Genomic DNA, 21,704 nt, shown 5'->3' on the forward strand with positions numbered 1-21,704 from the left:
GCAAATACCAAAACATTTAAAAAGAAAGGCAGTCAACATTTCCTGAATACTATAAACTACTATACCAGGTACCATGAGGATTATAAAGAAATAAAAATGGTAATAGCTAACACAGAACACCTATTTCATGCCAGAAACTATTTTAATTATTCAAACTTATTTGGTCCTCACAATAATACTAAGAGGTAAGCACAAATTTTTTCACCATCTTATCAATTAGGAAACAGGTTAAGTAAATTGACCAAAGTCATACTATAAGTAATTGATGGAGCAGGGGGTCTAACCTAGGTAGTCTGCCTCCAGAGTTCTTATTCAACCACTATACTATGCTGCCCGATTCAAAACTGAAAACATAAGAATAAAGATGCTTTAAATTTATTTTAAAATATTAAGATTGTGGTCAAAATACTCTATTTTAAGTTCTTCAATATACTCACACAAATACAGATGCACAGCAAAGATTAAAGTAAAAGTTAATAAATACCTGGTGTTCCAATGGCTCTTACATATGAAAATGCAATGTTTGCTTTTCCTTTCAGAGCATTTTCTATATTCTGAAGGTCTTCCAGGGTAGTAATATATTTTACTTCGTTAAAAAGAAGTGCACTAAAATAAAGAGATGTAATTAGTAGGAAAATCTGGTATGAACGTAGTTATTTCATACTTTATTTGTTGAGTAAATTAATAAACATAATTAAAAGTTTAGTAAGAACCCAAGGATTTTACAAAATCACTCCCTAAATCATTCGTCTGTCCCTGAGAACACTGACCAGGGATAGTTGTGAGAAATGGTGCTCATTTACCATTATAACCACCTCAATGAATTTAAGCTGTATTCACTAACATGCTAGTCTGGCCAAATAATCCCTTATGGTTAGTTCTCTCAGCTTGAATACATTAGAACCCTTCCCACATCTAAAATGCAAGCTTCTTTTCATGGCCTATAAGGCCCTGCATGACCAAGACCTTGTCGACTTCTCCAACCTCATTTTGTCCTAGCATTTCTCATGTCGATCACACTTTAGGCACACCTCAGGGCCTTTGCACACACAATTCTCTTTGCTAAAAGCTATTTCCTCTGCTCCTTCTCATACATCTGGTCTTTGAGAAGCCTTCCCTGTTAGTCCTATGTAAGTAGGTCTGTAGCATTTTCCTCTTTCATTTCACACTATTCCTAGTACTTATCACAATTTATAAATCCTATATAATAAAAGTCTAATATGCAAATTGTCCCCTCGGGAGTTCGACAGACCTGTAGTTCTACCACTCCCTATGACGTGCACTGACCTCCAGGAGGTGGCGCAGAACGAAGGAAGGCTCCAGCCAGCAGCCGGGGGAAGGAAGGTCCCAATGGCCCTGATCACTGGCCAGGCTTAGGGACCCTACCCGTACACGAATTTCATGCACCAGGCCTCTAGTATTTATATATTTATTTACTTGTTTACCCCTTCCTGTCTCATTAAACTGTTAGCTTCATGAGGCAGGGGCATTGCATATTTTATCACTATATCCGTAATAACTTAGAATAGAGCCTAGTACACCATAAGTAATTAATAAATATTTGTTGAATGAGTAAAAGAAAAAGTAGGGTAGAATTTATTTATTACAATTCTTCATTTGAAGAAATGCAAATTCAAAACACTGAAAAGCTTACTTACTCAAAGACCTTTATTGAATCAAGGAGCTAGAAACAGAACACAAAACAGATCTTCTCACTCCTAATTCAGTGATCTTTCCACTTGACCATAATTATTCCAAATCATCTTTTCAATGTGTAAATCAGACTAATTGATCATATTTAGTCATCCAAAAAAATCTTTATTTTCTACTTCCATATAAATTCTCTAACAATTCATTTCCTTTCCCCTCTCTCTCTCTCTCTCTCTCTCTCTCTCTCTCTCTCTCTCTCTCTCTGTGTGTGTGTGTGTGTGTGTGTGTGTGTGTTAGGCAAACTTTAAGGGTTTTTAAAAGTTGTTCCAAGTCCACATACTTAAATATACGAAGATTTACTCAACGATCTCCAACAAATTAGTCAAGCATGATTTTCCTCTTATGGAAAACATGGCACTTTCTGCTAATACTACAGTTGTTAAACACTTTGACCTCAAGATATCTTAAAAATTATGAAACTTAAAAATTACTGAGCTCCTCGTTTCCTCAAAAAGTTAAAAATGGAACTCCCATTTGACCCAGTAATCCCACTTCTAGGAATATATCCCAAGAAACCAGAAACACCCATCAAAAAGAATATATGTACCTCTATGTTCATAGCAGCACAATTTACAATAGCTAAGATTTGGAAACAGCTTAAGTGCCCATCAGCAGGTGAGTGGATTAAAAAACCGTGGTACATCTACACAATGGAATACTACGCCGCTATAAAAAAGAAGGAACTTTTACCATTTGCAACTGCATGCATGAAAGTGGAGAGCATTATACTAAGCGAAATAAGCCAGTTGGAGAAAGATAAATATCACATGATCTCACTCATATGTGGGATATAATGATCAACATAAACTGATGAATAAAAACAGATCCAGAGACAAGGTAGCACTGAACAGACCATCCAACCTCAGAGAGAAGGCGGGGGGGGGGGAGTAAGGGGGGGGAAGAGGGGGTGTTTAGAGATCAACCAAGGGACTTATATGCATGCATATTAGCATAACCAATGGACACAGACACTAGGACAGTGGGGGCTTGCCGTTAGGGGTGGGAGTGGCCAGGGGGTGGGGGGGTCAATTAGGGAAAAAGGAGACATATGTTGAAAAGTAAAATTGGGGGGGGGGTGTGGCTTGCAACCTAGTTCAGTATTTGGTTAAAACTGTAATCTTACTTCCTCACTCTAGTCAGACTGGGCGGAGCTGCAGAGCCTAACCCCAGAGCCCGGCCACAGCTGACGTGGGTGGAGCTGCAGAGACCCTCAGAGGCCTGCCACAGGAGGAGATATATAGGTCAGAGCCTCCCCATGAACTTCAGTTCAGTTCAGTTCCGGAATTCCCCTGGACTAGCAGATCTGCTAAATAAAGGTTAAACTTTCCTCCCTCAGAGTGCTGGCTGATAGTTCTCCCGTGCATTCTGCCACAATGTAATACTTTAAACAATTTTAAAAAAAATTATTGAGCTCCTCAAAGAGCTTTTGTTTATGTAGGTTACATCTACCAATAGTTGCCAAAATAGAAATTAAAACAGGGATTTAAAAATATTTGTTAATTATTTTGAAAATAATAAACACTATAGCATGTTCATATAATACAATTTTCCAAAACAAAAAGAAAAAATTAGTGAAAAGAATGGCATTGTTTTACATTTCTGCAAATCTCCTTAATATTGAACTAATAAAACATAGCTGGATTCTCATAGCTGCTTCTGCATTCAATCTGTTCTGACATCACACAACATATCACATAGCCTCTGGAAAGGGCGCTTATAAAAGAATGAAAGTGAAAACAGATAAATAATGTCTTAGTGAGGGAGAAACCAAGATGGCGGCATAGGTAAACACCTGAACTGCTGCCTCACACAACAATTTCAAAACTACAACTAAAAGACAAAACGGACATCATCCAGAACCACAGGAAGGCTGGCTGAGTGGAAATTCTACAACTAGAAGGAAAGAGGAAAGCACACTGAGACTCAGAGGAGCTGCGGAAGGCAGAGGTATGGAGACACGCACGCGGAGAGGGCTGGCAACTGAGGACACGGCTGGCTTTCTTAATCGGGAGGGAGACAAAAGCTCCCGACTGCTCTGAACTCCAGTTCCGGGCGAAACTCTGGGGATCCAGACTCATATGGGGAGAAACTGGACTGTCTGGCAGCGGGCAAAACTTGAGGGCGGCTTTCTCTCAGAGGTGCTTGCAGCGATTACCACGGGACACTGAGACCCAGGGGCCTCTTAGGGGAGGGCTGACGGGAAGCCATTGCTGTTTGCTCCGCCCTGAGATCCCGCCCCACGAAGCCATTGCTGTTTGCTCCACACTGAGACTCCGCCCCATCCAAGCTGAGTGCAGAGGCTTTTGCATATGAATGGCCTGGTCCTTTGAACTCTCAACTTACCTAACAAACTGCAGCTGGGTCAGTGAGACCCAGAACATCCAAAAGAAGGCCCAAGGCCCCGCAGCAGCTTGCATTGCTTCACAGCTGGGCCTCATCTGGGCACCAACAAAACCCAAACAAAGAAGAGGAATCTGCAGATCTCTCCGTAGCTCCTGCTGGGTGGCCTCAGGCAGAGGCTAAATTAGCACCTCCTTGGAGATCCAAGAGCCAATGTACCAAGGGGTTAGAGTGGGACCATCCAGATTACAACTCCTCAGATCCATAAGGGACACACTCAGGGGGCAGACTCAGTGAGCACCAAAGCCCCACTGAAGCAAGTCTTGCCTCATAAGGGTGTCTCCAGCACAGAAGTTCTCCCAGCATAGACACAGCTGATCCTCACAGCCAATTGGCCTGGAGGTCAATTCCTCCCAGTGATACCAACAACAATCAAGGCTTAACTACAACAAGACTGTGCACACAGCCCACAAAGGGGTGCACCAAGAGTGTCCACCTCAGGTAACTGGGGAGGCTGAGCCACTGGGCCCTATAGGACACCTAGCACACAAAGCCACTCTATCAACACAGGGAAGCAGCCAAAATGCAGAGACAAAGAAACAGGTCACAAATGAAAGAAATGGAGGAAAGCAAACAACTGGATATAGAGTTCAAAACCACAGTTATAAGGTTTTTCAAGAATTTTCTAGAAAAGGCCGATAAATTTAGTGAGACCCTCGAGGATATGAAAAAGGACCAACTAGAAATTAAGCATACACTGACTGAAATAAAAAATAATATACAGAGATCCAACAGCAGACTAGAGCAGTGGTCAACAAACTCATTAGTCAACAGAGCGGCAAACCGCGGCTTGCGAGACACATGTGGCTCGCGAGCTGCAGTTTGCCGACCACTGGACTAGAGGATCGCAAGAATCAAGTCAAAGATTTGAAATACAAAGAAGCAAAAGACACCCAACCAGAAAAGAAAAAAGAATCCAAAAATATGAAGATAGTGTAAGAAGCCTCTGGGACAACTTCAAGCATACCAATATCCGAATTATGGGGGTGCCAGAAGAAGAGAGAGAGCAAGATACTGAAAACCTATTTGAAGAAATAATGACAGAAAACTTCCCCCACCTGGTGAAAGAAATAGACTTACAAGTCCAGGAAGCGCACAGAACCCCAAACAAAAGGAATCCAAAGAGGACCACACCAAGACACATCATAATTAAAATGCCAAGGGCAAAAGACAAAGAGAGAATATTAAAAGCAGCAAGAGAAAAACAGTTAGTTACCTACAAGGGAGCACCCATATGAGTATCAGCTGATTTCTCAATAGAAACTATGCAGGCCAGACAGGAGTGGCAAGAAATAGTCAAAGTGATGAATAGCAAGAACCTACTATCAAGATTACTCTACCCAGCAAAGCTATCATTCAGAATTGAAGGTCAGATAATAAAGAGCTTCACAAATAAGAAAAAGCTAAAGGTGTTCATCACCGCCAAACCAGTATTATATGAAATGCTGAAAGGTATTCTTTAAGAAGAGGAAGAAGAAGAAAAAGGTAAAGATAAAAATTATGAACAACAAATACATATCTATCAACTCAATCTAAAAATCAAGTGAATAAAAAATCTGATGAACAGAATAAACTGGTGAATATAATAGAATCAGGGGCATAGAAAGGGAGTGGACTGACAATTCTCAGGGGGAAAGGGGTGTGGGGGGTGCAGGAAGAGACTGGACAAAAACTGTACACCTATGGATGAGGACAGTGGCGGGGCGGGGTAAGGGCAGAGGGTGGGGTGGGAACCAGGTAGAGGGGAGCTATGGGGCGGGGGGGAAAGAGGAACAATTGTAATAACCTGAACAATAAAGATTTATTTTTTAAAAATTAAAAAAAATAACAATGTCTTAGTATTATTATAAAAGTATTGTGATTTCAAGGACACCCTGAAACCACTGCCCTAAATTACTCTGGCTTAAATATTGACTTTTTATTACAGATTTCTTTAACTTTTTAAAAGAAACATAAAACTTGATATTCTGCAGTTTCCAGGGCTGTTGTTGTTTTTTAAAGAAATATTTACAGAGCAGTCTCACTATGTGCTAGATATCTGCACATCTTTTCATTTAAATCTTCAACAATATTCTTGGAATATTCTTTTTCAACACATACCAGTAACAGTCTGAGGGATTAAATGATCTGCTCCAGATCATACTGGTGGTCACTGGTAGAGCTGAGACTCGAATCTGGGCCTTTTGTCACTAAAGCCATCACTTTTAAACTCCTTTTTTACTGACCACTCGTGTAAATGGAAAACCAGGTGGAAAGAGAGGCAATTAATGAATGGCAATGGAGTGTTAGTGGCAATCTGGGCTATTAGTGGCTTATACATTTTGGCTAACAAGTCCAGGATTCCTCTTGAGTTACTTCCAACCAACTAGAGGTGCCATCTAGTAAACGTAATAGGACTTCTGTGTAAATTATAGCCTTAAAATTTATATTCTCCCTTTAACCTCTATTGCTCTAGCAGCTGTAATCTAGGTGCTTCGAAAATCAGATCTGGGAGAAAAATCTCCCTAATCTTTTTCTCAAATGAGGACTGACAAATATAAATTATTAAAAGCCAGCATTTGGGGTGGCACTGCCACATGTCAGGAATAGTACTAAGCATTTTATAAGTAGTGGTGGTTAATCAGTTTTGGGACTCCGTAGCTCTGAACTCCTGTCTTTTACCTTGAGAATTCCCAGCTTTCTAAGTCTTCATGGTGAACACAGGCCTCCTCACAGAAGGGCTGAGCCCCCTCACAAAAGCTAATACAGTCAAACCTCATTTCTCAAATGTCTCCAATCTCAAACAATTTGGTTCTCAACCAAGTTGTTAGCAGGAAAAATACCTGGATTATCAAGCAAAACTTCAGTTTTCAATCTGACAACCTTTTATGTTGCTATCTCAGCGTGACAAAAATCGTCTCTCAGGTAATAAACAAAGGAGATAATGCTTTTGCTGCTGGCAGAAATCAAGGATTAGCACAACTTAAAAACATATAAAGGCCATTAAGAGTGCTAATGTTGCTAAGGATGTGAAAGTGCTCGAAAAACAACAATCACAGGCAAATGAACAGGTAGAAAAACTGTTGTGGATTGGATAAAAGAAAAGCAGTTAACCAGTGATAGTATCTGCAAGGCTATTATATAGGAAAAATTCTTCAGTTTAAGGCTAGTAGGGTGTGGTTCCATAAATTTAAGAAGTGTTTATTTCTAGATTAAACAGTACATTAGACATGTACTATATATAAAAATGTTAAAATAGGGAATCTTTTGGAGGTCTGGAACATATTAATTCAATTTACATTATTTCTAATGGGGAAAAATGATTCCGTTTTAGAACAAATCGCTTCTTAAACAGCCTTTCAGAACGAATTAGTTCGAAAACCGAAGGTCCATGATGGTATTATGGTAAACTTCTTTCCCAAGTTCCCTACTGCAGGGCATAGCTACATGACCCATAATCACTTGCCTGACATTTTGGAGGAGCTAGTGATATAAAGAATCAGGACACTGCATAAGTATTTGAAGGAGCAGGAGTGCAACGGTCAGCTTCAAAGCAGCAGTGAGAGCAGTGCAGATGGCAGCCCCCGAACACTCAGCAGTAATGCCACAGTCCCCTCCACACTAGTTCCCTGTCATGATCATGACTTTAATTCAGAGCCGTATAAACAGAGTCCAGTTCTCCAGCTCTCCGAGCGAGTCAGAGATTTCTTATATCCGCTCCAAATCCTTTTCTGCTTAAGCCAGTCAGACCTAGATTCTGGGGTTTATCACTAAGAGCACTCAGCAATGCACTGTGTTTTGTTTCATTTTCGTGGCAGTCATCTGAGATCAGTACTATCATTAATTCCATTCTATAGATAAGGCCATGGGACTTAGAGAGGTCACCTTGCCTCATCCAAAAGCTCATCAAGTGGTCATTATCCACGAGGTAATAAAAACCAAAACTAATGGTACTCATAATCTAATGATCTCTACGATTTTCCCCAATGGCTTCCTAACTTTATTTTTTAATATTAACTTCCAGAACATGGGCACACCTAGGGAACTCTAGGACCCATTCCACAAGCCTGTGCTCCTTCATTCTAGTTGCAAAGAGAACTAACACAGGGTTAAAGGAAAAGCCTGTCTTGGGATTTTCTTGCTCTAATGACTCAGTAAAACAGCCTGGGGCTGCTTTGACCTGGGAGCTCTTCCTGCCCCAGAAAGGCCTTCTTGTTCCTTGGCATGCTTTTCCTGAGACTCTCCTATCACAACCATTAGATACATAAGAATTGAGTGTGTGTCAGGAAAAAAAAAAAAAAGGAAATAAAAAGTCTACCTGTCCCTGCTTTCAGAGTATCAGGCTGCTCAGCCTTTTTACAGAATAAAAAATTTTTTCATATTATATTTCTATCATTAGTCAAATTCTTAAAAAAAACACACAACCAATAAAAAGGAAATGTTCCTTTCTATTTGCCATAGCAAAATCTCTGGGGGTTGGGGGAAGGGGGGAGGAGATGGGGAGTCACAGAGAGAGAGAAACAAATTACTTTTATCTAAATTAACTATATTGTAACTGGCCAGATCCATGTATAAAATAAAATATCCCAAAGTATTTTATTAAGCATTTTCTAAATTAATACAGTTGAAAAAACAAACAAGTAGGAGTCACCTCTGCAATATGAATTAAGAGTACATGCCCTAACCGGTTTGGCTCAGTGGATGGAGCGTCAGCCTGTGGACTCAAGGGTCCCAGGTTCAATTCCAGTCAAGGGCATGTACCTTGGTTGCGGGCACATACCCCGTAGGGAGTATGCAGGAGGCGGCTGATGGATGTTTCTCTCTCATAGATATGTTTCTGGCTCTCTATCCCTTTCCCTTCCTCTCTGTAAAAAAAATCAATAAAATATATTTTTTTAAAAAGAGTAGAAGTAATAACAAACTCCACAACACGTCTTTGTCTTTTTGTCATATATTATACTGTACTAGAGGCCCGATGCACAAAATTCACACAAAAGTAGGCCTTCCTTCCCCCAACTGCTGGCACCGGCTTCCCTCTGGCACCCGGGACCCGGGCTTCCCTCACAGCCCCAGCTTCGTCTGGAAGGTCATTTGGAAGGACATTTGGTCTAATTAGCATATTACGCTTTTATTATTATAGATATTCTCCTACTCACTTCTTATAACAATCTTATGGGCTTATAAAACAAGAAGATTTCCACTCCTCCCATTTCTCTCTTTCTTTTTTTTAATATGTCTTTTACTGATTTTAGAGAGAAAGGAAAGGAAAAGGGAGAGAGAAACATCAATGAGCTGCCTTCTACTTGCGCCCTTCTAGGGAATGAGCCCACAACCTGGGCCTGTGCCCTGACTGGGAACGAACTGAGCCACACCAGCCAGGGCTCTGCTCCTACCATTTCTAACAATAGGAAAGTGAAGCTTCCAAAATCATGCATTACCAACCAATTCAGTATTTTTTGAGCATCTAAGGTATGTCATTCATGGTGCTATGCACTGGTAGAAGGAATCTACAAAAAAGGGCACAATTTGGAAATATAACCATTACTACCAATTAACATAGAGCTGTGAGGAATTTAAATCCAAGACAAGTGATTTTTTATTACAATTTCCCAGTAAAAAGTATCTCACTATCAAACAGGAACCCACCTGACAATACTGTGTAGGAAAATACAGATAAAGTAATGATACAGATAAAGTAATGAACAATAGCACAAAAACTATTAAAGGACCAGTATGAGCACAGTTCAGGAGTTTTAGAAGAAGACAATTCCAAGAACAGCTTTCCCCAGACTCGGCAGTAATGTGTTAAAGAATAAAATATTAGTAAAAATATGATAGTTGAAAATAAGTCCTATAATATTTGAAGTTCATATTATTATGAGTAGTATATTAATTTAAAGGGAAATAAACCTTCCATTTTCTGAAAAAAAATATTGTTCAAAGAATATCGAGTACCACATCTTAATGAAGAGTTAATGAGGTTTCATTGTTTCTTACAGTACTAGATAATCTTTCCTTTTTGTATCAAGGGATGCTTTTCAGGAGTCAACAATGACTAGAAGAATGGCCTTTCTTTGCAACTGCTGCCTCATGGCAACTATCACCAGCAACTATCACAGCATGAGCTCACTTCTGACAGCACTGTGTGTGACAGGAACCAGCACTGTATGTGACCAGAACCATAGGTGGATATCTGAATTTGGGTTGCCCTTTTTTTTATTATTGAAAATGAGACTCTGCATTTATACAGAAAAAAGCAACTAACATTTGTAGAGCACTGGCTAAAATCCACGATGTATTTTCACATGCATCACCTTATTTGATCTTCACAATAATCACATAGGCTGTAATTATAACATTTAGAAATGAGGAAAACTAGAAATCAGAAGAGGTAAAGTACTCAGATCACATGAAGGAAGATAAAGGATGAGGTGCCTCAAATCCTCAGTGAATCCTGACTTCATGTATCATACAAGCTTCCAATCCACATTTGAGATTATAGTGACTTAATCTCGTATACCTCTGACTTGCCTCAGACTGGTTAGACATATGGTATTCAACAAATAAAGATTACTCGCTACTTTAAATTTCTTTTTCTAAATATTACCTTCTTAATTCATCTAAGCTGGAAGTAAAATTTTCCTCACAGAGTTATCAAACCACTCAATTCCACCAGTTTTGACTATGCAAATTTTAAAAAACAGAGCTAAGAATTTTTAAACTATAAATCCAAATTCTTATTTTTGTAATTTACGTTCCATTTATTTTGCAAGTTGGTAACACCTTTATATCGTTCAAACCACAAAAGATACCAAAAAAGCTAATAAGTTAAGCCCTGGCCGGTGTGGCTCAGTTGGTTGGGCATTGTCCTGTGCACCAAAAGGTCATGCCCAGGTTGTGGGCTCAATCCCCAGTGGGAAGCGTGCAGGAGGAAGTCAATCAATGTTTTACTCTCACATCCCTGTTTCTCTCTCTCTCCCTTCCTCTCTTTCTAAAAATCAATTTTAAAATATTTATTTTAAAAAGCTGATGAGTTAAGAATCTACCTTCAACTCCTCCCCCACCCATCCCAACTTCCCCATTCCATTCCTATAAATCAATACCGTGTTTCTTGTAAAACTCTGAAGACAATCTTCCCTGGATTTCTCAGTGTTCTCTATTGGAAGACAATCTTCCCTGGATTTCTGTGTTCCCATACAATCTAAACCTCCTGAACATGAAAACTGGTATCTCACAAAGATGGACAATGACTCCTTTTCACATTAGAAAAGTATCACATGATCTCACTTATATGTGGAATCTAATGAACAAAATAAACTGACAAACAAAATAGATCCAGAGGCATGGAAGCATGCAACAGACTGACGAAACTCAGAGGGAAGGGCACGAGAGAGATTAACCAAAGAATTTATATGCATATATGCATAATCCAAGGACACAGACAATAGTGCAGTGAAGGCCTGTGGAGAGGGCGGGCGAGAGTGCTGTGGAAAGGGTCAATGGGCGGGAAAAAGCGGACATCTGTAATACTTTCAACAATAAAGATTAAAAAAAAATTTTAAAGCTAACAAAAATAAGTAAGTAAATAAATAAAGTTATTTGTCTCCTTTTCTCTGGAGTCATTCAAAGTGTAATAAAACCTTTCTATCTTCCCCGGAGACATAGGCCTATAATATTTAAGGGTTCAGACCTTCCTCTGCTGCCTCACCATGGAATTTGTTTACATCCCAGAGGAAATGATAGTCTATCTCCCCAGAGTAAATGTGCCAGCTCCAGCCGATTCATAAGTTCTGAGTTCTTTTTCTCCCAAGTTCGCTATAAGTACAGGTGTAAGCATATGGCCCTTTTTGCTCTGTGTAGAACTGGAAATGGGGATCTAGTATACCATGTTACCCTGGCCACTGGCTGTGTAGTCTGATTTCTGATTCAGAGACCTGGTGTTTCTGCAAGTATCTATGCAGGTTGGGTAACATCTGAGACCCTTCAGAGTGTTGGACTTACCCCTTTCTTACATACATGGTACTATGCTATACTCTAAACACTTGATTTATTCACTTACTGTATTCTGAAAAATCAATGTGAGAAAATTTTAATAGACCAGTTAGTCAGTACATTTTAATCAATGATATTTTAGGAATATTTTAAATAACCTATAAAAAAATTGCCCATAATGATCCAAAATATATATAATTCCTTAAAAATTTACTGTAAAAATTACCTTAAGTTTATACTTATTTTTCTGTTATCAGAGTTTACTAACTTAATTTTTCTTCAATTGCATTTTTGTATATTCTGAGAATCAGAAATTATCTTAAACCTTGATCTTTCCAGTTGACAAAGAAGCAAATTTCAAGTGTAATTGTGGATCACCAGTCTCAATCAAAGCATTCTACATAAAGAACAAATTTAAATGGCAAGGCAAGTAAAGCAATATATTCTAAATGTAAGCTTTCAGTTCATATACAAGTGTTCTGAAAAATATAAAAATGAGGCTATTGCCTCTTTGGAATTCTACTTGACATTTATCCCACCCTCCACCTTAAGTTTCCTCTTCTCCTAAGTGTTGGTGTTGTCCTAGAACCCTGGATGACCTATATGTGAACAACACTTAGGACTGTACTTCCCAGGGGCTCAAGTTTCTACAGCTATATACTTGAGACTCAGTTATGATGGACATTTGCCTTGTTAAATTAGATTATCTTCTGAAAATATGCTCTTCCTGTCTACTCAGATGGTGGTTAGATTAGATTTACAGTAGAGTGAGGTGGAAAAAAAGAGATCAGGAACTAAAGTTTGTAGTTTTGCTGATTATTACCAAATTAACTATCACCAAGTCCCGTTAACTTCACCTCCTAAGCATTAAAAAGAAAATCTCCTCTTTGCTCTCTCTACTCCACCTCCCTAGATTGTAGAAAGGCCACACAAAGGTTTCTCCATGTCCTTGGACCCCCATGAAGCTGTCACATTCACTAGAAAGAGCACTCCGGTACTAATTTAATCACATCACCTGCCTTCCTGCAGCCCTCTGTTGAACAGTCAAGTGTTGCTCAATTAGGACAGCAAGCCAAGCTAAAAGTAACAATCCAGCATTTATTCACTTACTGCGACAGTGCAAGCAAGAGGCAGAGAGAGGCACCAGCTCCAGAATGCTTCATTCCCTTCCCTGCCATGGAACAGCCCCGAGGGGCAGGTGCTCAAAGCTCAGATGCAAGCTATCATCACATTCCAAGGAACACCAAACAGAAGGCTCCTGCCTCTTTATGGAATGGTGGGCTGGGGTGAAGGAAAGAGGGAAGGGCTAGGAGTGGGAAGGGACTGAGTCAAAGTAGACCTAAGAGGCTCTTATCAGAAGTACCTGGGAGGTGCCTCAGTTAAGGTTCCTAATAATGAAGCCTGGAATGGAGACAACTGGGCTAGAAATGTAGGTGTACACAAGAGCATGTTTGGCCTAAGGGACTGACTGGGAGGGAGGAGGGGCCTGAGTCCTTGACCTCAATTTTCTCTAGAAAACTGCAATGCACTGGCTGTGCACCAAGTCTGGTGTGGACGAGGCACCTTCCCCCTATGAGGCCTGCCAGGCAAAGCCTTGTAATTGCCTATGGTTGGGTCTGAAAGATGACACAAGGATTTTGAGGTGGAGCTGGACTCCTCACCCTTCAGTGGCCTTCCAGAAGCCTAAACTTCTTCACATGGTAAACAAAAATCCCTTCATCTCACGCCGGGCCTACTTCTCTGCCCTCATCTGCTGCTTCCCATTTGATACTCCAGTAAAACCTACGCTTTCCAAACTATTCTTACCTCCATGCCTTTGCTCACACAGTTCCCACTATTCCCCCACCTTCCGTTTCTTCACCAAGCAAACTCCTTATGCTTTCAGACTCATCTCCAGTGCCACTTCCTTCAGGGAGGCTTCTTAGTAAATACCTACCCTCATTCTAGACAAAATTATTCCCTACCCTGTGGGTCCGTAAGCCCCTATGCATACATACTTCTATTTCACGTACCACATGATATTTTGTTTATATATCTCTCTACAACAAAATGCTAAACTCCTAGAGAACAAAAGCCACACCCTCTTCTGCTTTGAATCCCCAGTGTCTAACAGGTATTTGGTACAGGGGAGAAACATGGAGAATAATCTTTGAGGAATTAGTGTTCTACACATCAGCATTAGCACAGCACAAGGAACAGGACACCCCCACAGAAGGATTGCATGACATAAGCTCCACAGGCTAGCCAGTTCAGAGAACAGGGTCCCCAGCACTGACAGCCACTCCACATCTAAGGCCCAATTGTTGTCAAAATCTCCTCGTTATCAGGCTGTCCAAGGTGCACCTGCAGCTCCAGGATTTGCTGTCAAACTTATCAAAGACAATATTATCTGCCCTTCCCACATCCCTCAAAGAATCTTCTTTGTTTCTTCAACCTCATTTCTGGATCAAAGACAGTCATCAGGAATCCATTGTATTACAAATATCACATCTATTACTTGGCCATTTTGCTAAGCTTTTAATGGCCCTCCCCGCTCAGGACACCCCTTCTCTATCCCCTTCGAAGGCAGTCCACCAGCTATTTGGAATTCCTTCTTCAAAGGCCATCTTTCATTCCTTATAATTGGCTTCTTAGCCTAGAGGCCTCAGGATCCTTGGTTGTTAGGATCCTTTCTAAAGACCTTTCAATAATATATTATGAGTATTGGAACATTTAAAAGTATCCATTTGCAAAGTGATAAACACGACTTTTCACCTATATGTTTTAAGTTTCCTGTAATTTAACTTTCACCCAATTTTTCTGGGAATCCAGTCAGACAAGAGGGGAACCAAGTGGAAGACAAAGATAGCCAATGTCAGCCAAGATCTTAGTTGGTGACAGGCCTACAACAAGGTTAAATTGGGAATGTTTATGTAGACTCATGTCCTTAACAAGTCATAGTTTCCAGCTTTGTCATCAAAGAGAATACAAGACTTCATTCAGAGGTAAATTGGAGGTAGGTCTGAATCTCAGGCCTAAAGACTCCATGCCAGCAAAGTTAGCTTAAATTCTCTCTCTCTCTCTCTCTCTCTCTCTCTCTCTCTCTCTCTCTCTCTCTCTCTCTCTCTCTCTTTCTCTCTCTCAACAAACATTCAGGTATAGGCTGCGATTATTTGAACTCTTTCTGCATTTACTGAGCAGGCACAGAGCTACAGACTCCAGGAAAAAAATCGGGCTGGGTTGGAAGGATGTTAGACACTTTAAAAATATTACTGAGAATAGCAAACATGAGCTTCTTACCTGGTAAAATCCTCACTCCGCAGGTAGAATCAAAAACAATAGTACGACCCATGTAGTTGTGTTGTGTCATCTCCTATTTTATACAGAGTACCTACATGTTTCTGTATTATTTGCCATTTAAGAAATTTGATATCCTCTATGTGGGAAGATAGACCAGCAATTTATATGAGATTGATGCCTACAGATATAATGTTAAAACTCTAAAATATTTTAATGGATCATGGTTGTCTAAAATGAAATCACTAGATAGCTAATAAGTAAAGTGAATGGGTAACCCTGTACTTACAAGAGAACATGAGCAATGATGGCATTCTCATCGAACAAGGTATCAGTAGGGAATTCTCTCAGTAATACGTTGCCTCTGTAAAAAGTTTGAAAAAGCATTACAGAAATAGTTCCTTAGCTTTTCACTTACTTGTTTCTCTAATATACTAGACTATAAATTCTTTAATGTTAGAGCCTGTGTGTCTTATCTACTATGCACCTATCAAAGTGCTGGCCACAATATACACTCAAATATTTATTGAATATATACTAATAACTGTGTCAACTTTGAAAAGCATAGGCCCTGGGTTTAGCAAAAAGACTGGGGAATAAACATGAGTCCAAACAGGGCTTCCTACCAACCTCCCTGTCACGTATACACAGATACCTCAAATTGGGCTGGGAAGGAGGCAAGTAGGAGAAAGAAGTGTCCTCAGCAGTGGGCTCTTGAGGAGACAGATTCTCTCCCCATTTACCAGGCCAAATCCCAAGGGTTTGAGGACAGAGTTCTGAGAAACCGCAGTTTAGCAGAGCCATGTGCAGAGGATTCTGTACTCTGGACATTGGCAGATCCCTCGAAAATAAAGTATGTACGTTTATTTCACACCAGAATATGGCCTGAACTATCTTTTTAAAACCCTAAATTTTCTCTTTTTTTAATGTTTTTATTTATTTTAGAGAGGAGGAGGAAGGGAGGAGAGAAACAGGTTGGCTGCCTCTTACACACACCCTACTGAGGATGGAGCCCCAACCCAGGCATGTGCCCTGACCAGAATCAAAGTGGCCACCTCTTGGTGAGCAGGAAAATGCCCAAACAACCGATCCACTCCGGCCAGGGTGAAATACTAAATTTTCTAAGTGCTTGCATGCCAGGCATTTGTAATAGGAGTTTACATAAGATCCTCATGCAATATTTAAAAAAAAAAAAAAAACAACCTGTAAGATATTATTCTCATTTTATAGATAAGGAAGCAGGTAACAAATCTATTACCTGGACTTTTTGCTAAGCTTCATATGAAACCCCCCTCCCCAGCCCATGGCATACAACTTTATTCTGGGTTAGTGATATTTTATATACTTGAGTATTCTAAAAGTATAGTTTTATATTTGTCCATTGCACTCAAAATAATAGTTTACCTGAATAAATATGCTTTCAGCAAATCCTTTTCTTTTCCACAGTATCTTGATGTTTCTTCCTTGACACAATTAACCTTTAAAAGATAACATTTAAAGTTTAGAGTGTATCAAAAGGTAAAAGTTTCTTGCTTAGGGAAACAAGAAAATGAAACATTACCGTTTGTCTCCACATTTTTATTTTATTTTACTTTTCTTTCTGATTTGTATCCCATAATTGCTCACGTATTCAAGTGCTTGAGGTAACTCAGAAAAAGGAACTGTTTCTACACCTAAGAGTTATATTTAATTATACCTAAGAGTTTACATTTAATTCAATCTTGAGGAGCAATCAGAAGGTAACCAGGCAGGAAAGGAAGGAAACAATAAAGCAGAACAAAAGTCCCGCGGGAAAGCCAGGAAGCACAGCAGAGAGTGGTAAATTGAGTCCATGGAAGCATCTCAGCAGCCGGCACACAGGGATAGCAGATGCAGGTGGTTTCTTACCCCAAGTCCATCCTCCCTTTTGGTTTTACTAAAGGAACTTCACTAAAAGCAAATCCCTCATAAAAGTCTCTTCCAGATTCCCAACAGCTAAGGATGGCTAAACAGTGTTAGGAGAAGTCACTGGGTTGGGATTCTTAGAAGGCTCTGAAAAGAGGATTTACTGATAGTCTTGCTCTTCCCACTTCTTCCTGACAAAACACCGACAAGATAGCTAGAACACCAGTAGTAAACATGGACCATGAGGCATCTTTAGAGAAGAAACCCTTGCTAAAGATGGTGCATCAGAAAGAATGAACTGCCCTAACAGGTTTGGCTCAGTGGATAAAGTGTCAGCCTGCGGACTCAAGGGTCCCAGGTTCGATTCCGGTCAAGGGCATGTACCTTGGTTGCTGGCACATCCCCGGTAGGGGATGTGCAGGAGGCAGCTGATCGATGTTTCTCTCTCATTGATGTTTCTAACTCTCTATCCCTCTCCCTTCCTCTCTGTAAAAAATCAATAAAATATATATTTTTTAAAAAAGAATGAATGAATGAACCTAAATCCCTGATGATGCCTGAGCAGCCACAACAGCCCTTGATAGCTTACAATCAGGACTCGATATGAAAAATACAAGGACAATCCTGGTAGCAACATGAAGATAAAATGAAAGGCATCAGAGCACAGAGATAAGGAGGTAGGTTAAAAGAATCACATCAGTATAGGTCAAGGATGACAGAGACCTGAAGTAAAACAGAAAAGATTCAAGAGATTTTCACAAATATATTAAGTAAAACTAGGGAGAAAACTGAGCATGTATAAGCAGCATGAGCTAGAGCTGGGGAAGGAAGGAAATAAAAAAGGTTACTAGATGGGTCAAAGAGGGACCCAACAACACAACTTACCAAGACTAATTCTAAAGGAACAGTGACTTTGCTTTGGATTTTGTTAATTTGGGGGATTTTTCTTAAGATGAGTTTTTGTTTGTGGTGATGTTCAATTTAATTTTAAGAGAGTTTGAGGAATCAGAATAACAATTAGGGAAGCTACATTTGTTTTGTTGCTTTTTAAATGTTACCAAAGGAGAACTGATACTCAGAAAAGATATCAGGGATAGAAAATCAGAATTAAAAGCCATATTATAGCCATAGACAAAAAAGAGTAAATTTTAGTGTAAATAATTTTAAAAGAATGCTTAAAAGTCAGAGCACAGGGATGGTTAGCATTATGACAATAGATTTGTCCATTCATCTATTCAACAGATATTTGAACACTTACCATATGTCAGTCACTGTTCTAGCCACTGGGGGTAGTTAAGTTCCAAATAAAAAACTTTATCTTTAGAACTTACATTCTAAAAGTAGAGACAGACAATTTTTAAAAATTAAGTAATATGTAATGTTAAGTGCTATAAAAAAAAATATTAAGTGTGTGCCAGGACATTTTAAGAATCAAGAAAGGCCGAAACCGGTTTGGCTCAGTGGATAGAGTGTCGGCCTGCGGACTGAAAGGTCCCAGGTTCGATTCCGGTCAGGGGCATGTACCTTGGTTGCGGGCACATCCCCAGTGGGGGGTGTGCAAGAGGCAGCTGATTGATGTTTCTCTATCATCGATGTTTCTAACTCTCTATCCCTCTCTCTTCCTCTCCGTAAAAAATCAATAAAATATAAAAAAAAAGAAAGAAAAGAATCAAGGAAGGCTTCTCTGAGGTGGTGACATCTGCACAAAGAACCGAAGCAATGGAATGAAACATACAAATATATAAATACTAGAGGCCTGGTGCATGAAATTCATGCACTTAGGGGTTGGTTGGAGGGAGTCCCTCAGCCCAACCTGTGCCCTCTCACAGCCCAGGAGCCCTTGGGGGATGTCGGACTGACAGCTTAGGCCCGCTCCCAGCAGGGAGCGGGTCTAAGCTGGCAGTTGGACATCCTTAGCACTGCCGCAGAGGCAGGAGAGGCTCCCGCCACCTCCTCTGTGTTCACCAGCCATGAGCTCAGCTTCTGGCTAAGCAGTGCTCCCCCTGTGGGAGCGCACTGACCACCTGGGGGCAGCCCCTGCGTTGAGCATCTGCCCCCTGGTGGTCAGTGCGTGTCATAGCAACTAGTTGTTCTGCCGTTTGGTCGATTTGCATATTAGCCTTTTATTATATAGGATGTGGAAGACATGAGTTCTAAGCAGAGTGGAAATTACAAAGGCCTTGTGGAAATAACACATGTGGCAGGTTCAAGTGACAGAAAGATGACCAGTAGGTGTCAGGAACAAACTGAACAAGGTGGGGGAACAGAAAATCAGGTAAGACAAGAAGCGAGTGTCCACAGATTTTATCATAACTGTAATGGGAAGCCTTTCTGGGAGGGGAGCAAGATAATCTGAACACATTTCACTTACATGTGAAGAGTTGAGTAAGACAAAAGTGAAAAGAGAAAGACCAATTGTTAGAAGGCTATTATGGTTTCCCAGATGAGTCTGATGATGCTTTGGACAAGGAAGGAATAAAAGTGAAGGCAGAGGAAGTAGTCAGATTTGGAGAGTTTTGATAGTAGAAACTAAAGGACTTATTGATGGTTATAATGGAACTACAAGTCAAGGATAACTCAAAGGTTTTCTGTTTTTAAATCTACATTGATATAGTACCATAGCCATACCAGCATTCTTTAGGTTATCATTTCACAATATATCTTTTTCCTTCATTTACTTTGAAGATTTCTGAAGCCTTTATTTTAAGATGCATTTCTAAATAGCATCAGTTGGGTTTGGTTATTATACCCAGATTGATAATTTTGGTCTTAATTGGAACATTTAATCCATTGATATTAGTGTTTCCTTCATCTACCTCTGCCTCCTGAAATCTTAACTTTTGAAGACAATCTCAAGATGCTACTTTTTGTGAAGTCTTTCCCAACGCCATACATAACCTTCCATTTCAACAATCAGATATGAGCTCTCTTTCCTTTTAACAACTATGGCATATTATTTGTATCTCTCTTATTATAATTGGGTTCTGCTATTTATTAAAATGATTTGAGGATGTGTTTTATCCTCCCTATTTAGAATATAAAGTATCCAAAGAAACAGACTGGGTCTTAATTATCTTTTTATCCAATAGACTAAATATAGTGAGCTAATTTTAATTTCATAAACATTTACTGAGTACATCTTATGTGTAGGGACTGAGCTAGATACTCAATATAGGTCTCTCCTATTCACTACAGTATCCCTTCCATGTAGCTTAATGACATCAACTATAAAACTGAGTTTAAATTATGTTAGTTCATATAAAGGTACCACTGGGCATGAACCTCAATATTCCATTCCAGGTACCAGACATACAGTTACTAGTTACTAGATAAATAGCATGATTACCCTTTTTGAGTGTCATACTTAGCCTATTATTTCATTTTTAAATTTCAGTTTAAAATGTTATTCATAGCTCCTCAGAGATGAGTGCCATTATCATTCTAGAGTGTAATCAGCTGTTCATTAGCTGAGACCCCTATACAAAAAGAATTGAATATTTTTTAAGGTATATGGCCATGACATAACACATATATACTTGGTTTCTGCCCCTGGTTCCTGACACAAAATTTCTAAAACCCTTGTAATTCTTGAGTGATAGGCATGCTGGGAGCATTTTTGTTATAATATTTGGTCTTTAACTCCAGTTCCTGATATAAGAGCTTCTAAAACCCCATGGAATGTCTTTTTTATGCTAATGAGGTAACTGGTGGCTGGGTACCCCTAGATAACTTTAGGATAGGGACTGGTTGCCAGAAAGACAGAGGCATCATTAAGAGGGTTGGAACTTCAATGTAGTTAACAGAGGCATGCGGCCTTCTGGCCGCGAGTTTAACATGCTTGGCTGTAGTGGATACCAGAGGGCCAAATATATGGTAATGGGAGATTATTTGACTTTGGGTAATGGGCACACAATGCAAGATACAGATCATGTAACATAGAAATGCATACTTGAAACCTATATGATTCTATTAACCAATGTCACGCCAATAAATTTAATTTTCTTTAAAAAAGAGGGTTGGAACTTTCAGCCCCACCTCCCATCCTCCATGCAGGAGATTGTCAATCGCCAATGGCCAATAATTTACTCTGCCATGCCTACATCATGAGACCTCCATAAAACCCTAAGGAGCAGGATGTAGAGAGCTTCCAGGCTGGTGATTGGTGGAACACCATCCAAGGCCAAGGAGAATGACACACCCCAAACTACACTAGGACTGAAACTCCTGTGCTCAAGACTTCCCGTCCTTGCCCTATGCATCTCTTCCACTTGGCTGATACTGAGATAGCCTTTATAATAGACCAGCAATAGCAAGTAAAGTGTTTCCCTGAGTTCTGTGAGCTGTTATAGCAAATTATCCAATCTCAGGAGGGGATGGTGAGAACACCCAATTTGCAGCCAAGTCCTACAGAAGTTGTAGGTAACCTGGAGACACACTACTTATGATTGGCATCTGAAGTGACA

The 21,704-nt window shown here is 39.9% G+C and overlaps 1 protein-coding gene across 4 annotated transcripts in view; it reads right to left on the minus strand.

The window, feature by feature from the left end:
• The window catches only part of TXNDC16 (thioredoxin domain containing 16), a 115,766-nt gene that overhangs the window by 82,987 nt on the left and 11,075 nt on the right, over window positions 1-21,704 (minus strand). For 3 of the 4 annotated variants that reach the window (XR_013813421.1, XM_079768900.1, XM_079768901.1), the window contains exons 5-7: window positions 16,762-16,835; window positions 15,647-15,721; window positions 485-606 (exon numbers count right to left, since the gene is read on the minus strand). Coding sequence is in view for 3 of the 4 variants with exons in the window: in XM_079768900.1 (XP_079625026.1) it covers window positions 485-606; window positions 15,647-15,721; window positions 16,762-16,835 (271 nt within the window). In the remaining variant the exon portion in view is untranslated. Of the gene's footprint in view, window positions 1-484; window positions 607-13,191; window positions 13,882-15,646; window positions 15,722-16,761; window positions 16,836-21,704 lie in introns of those variants that run through there. The other variant, XM_079768902.1, reaches the window with a different exon arrangement.

Source organism: Cnephaeus nilssonii, assembly GCF_951640355.1.
Source record: "Cnephaeus nilssonii genome assembly, chromosome: 4".
Taxonomy (NCBI): domain Eukaryota; kingdom Metazoa; phylum Chordata; class Mammalia; order Chiroptera; family Vespertilionidae; genus Cnephaeus; species Cnephaeus nilssonii.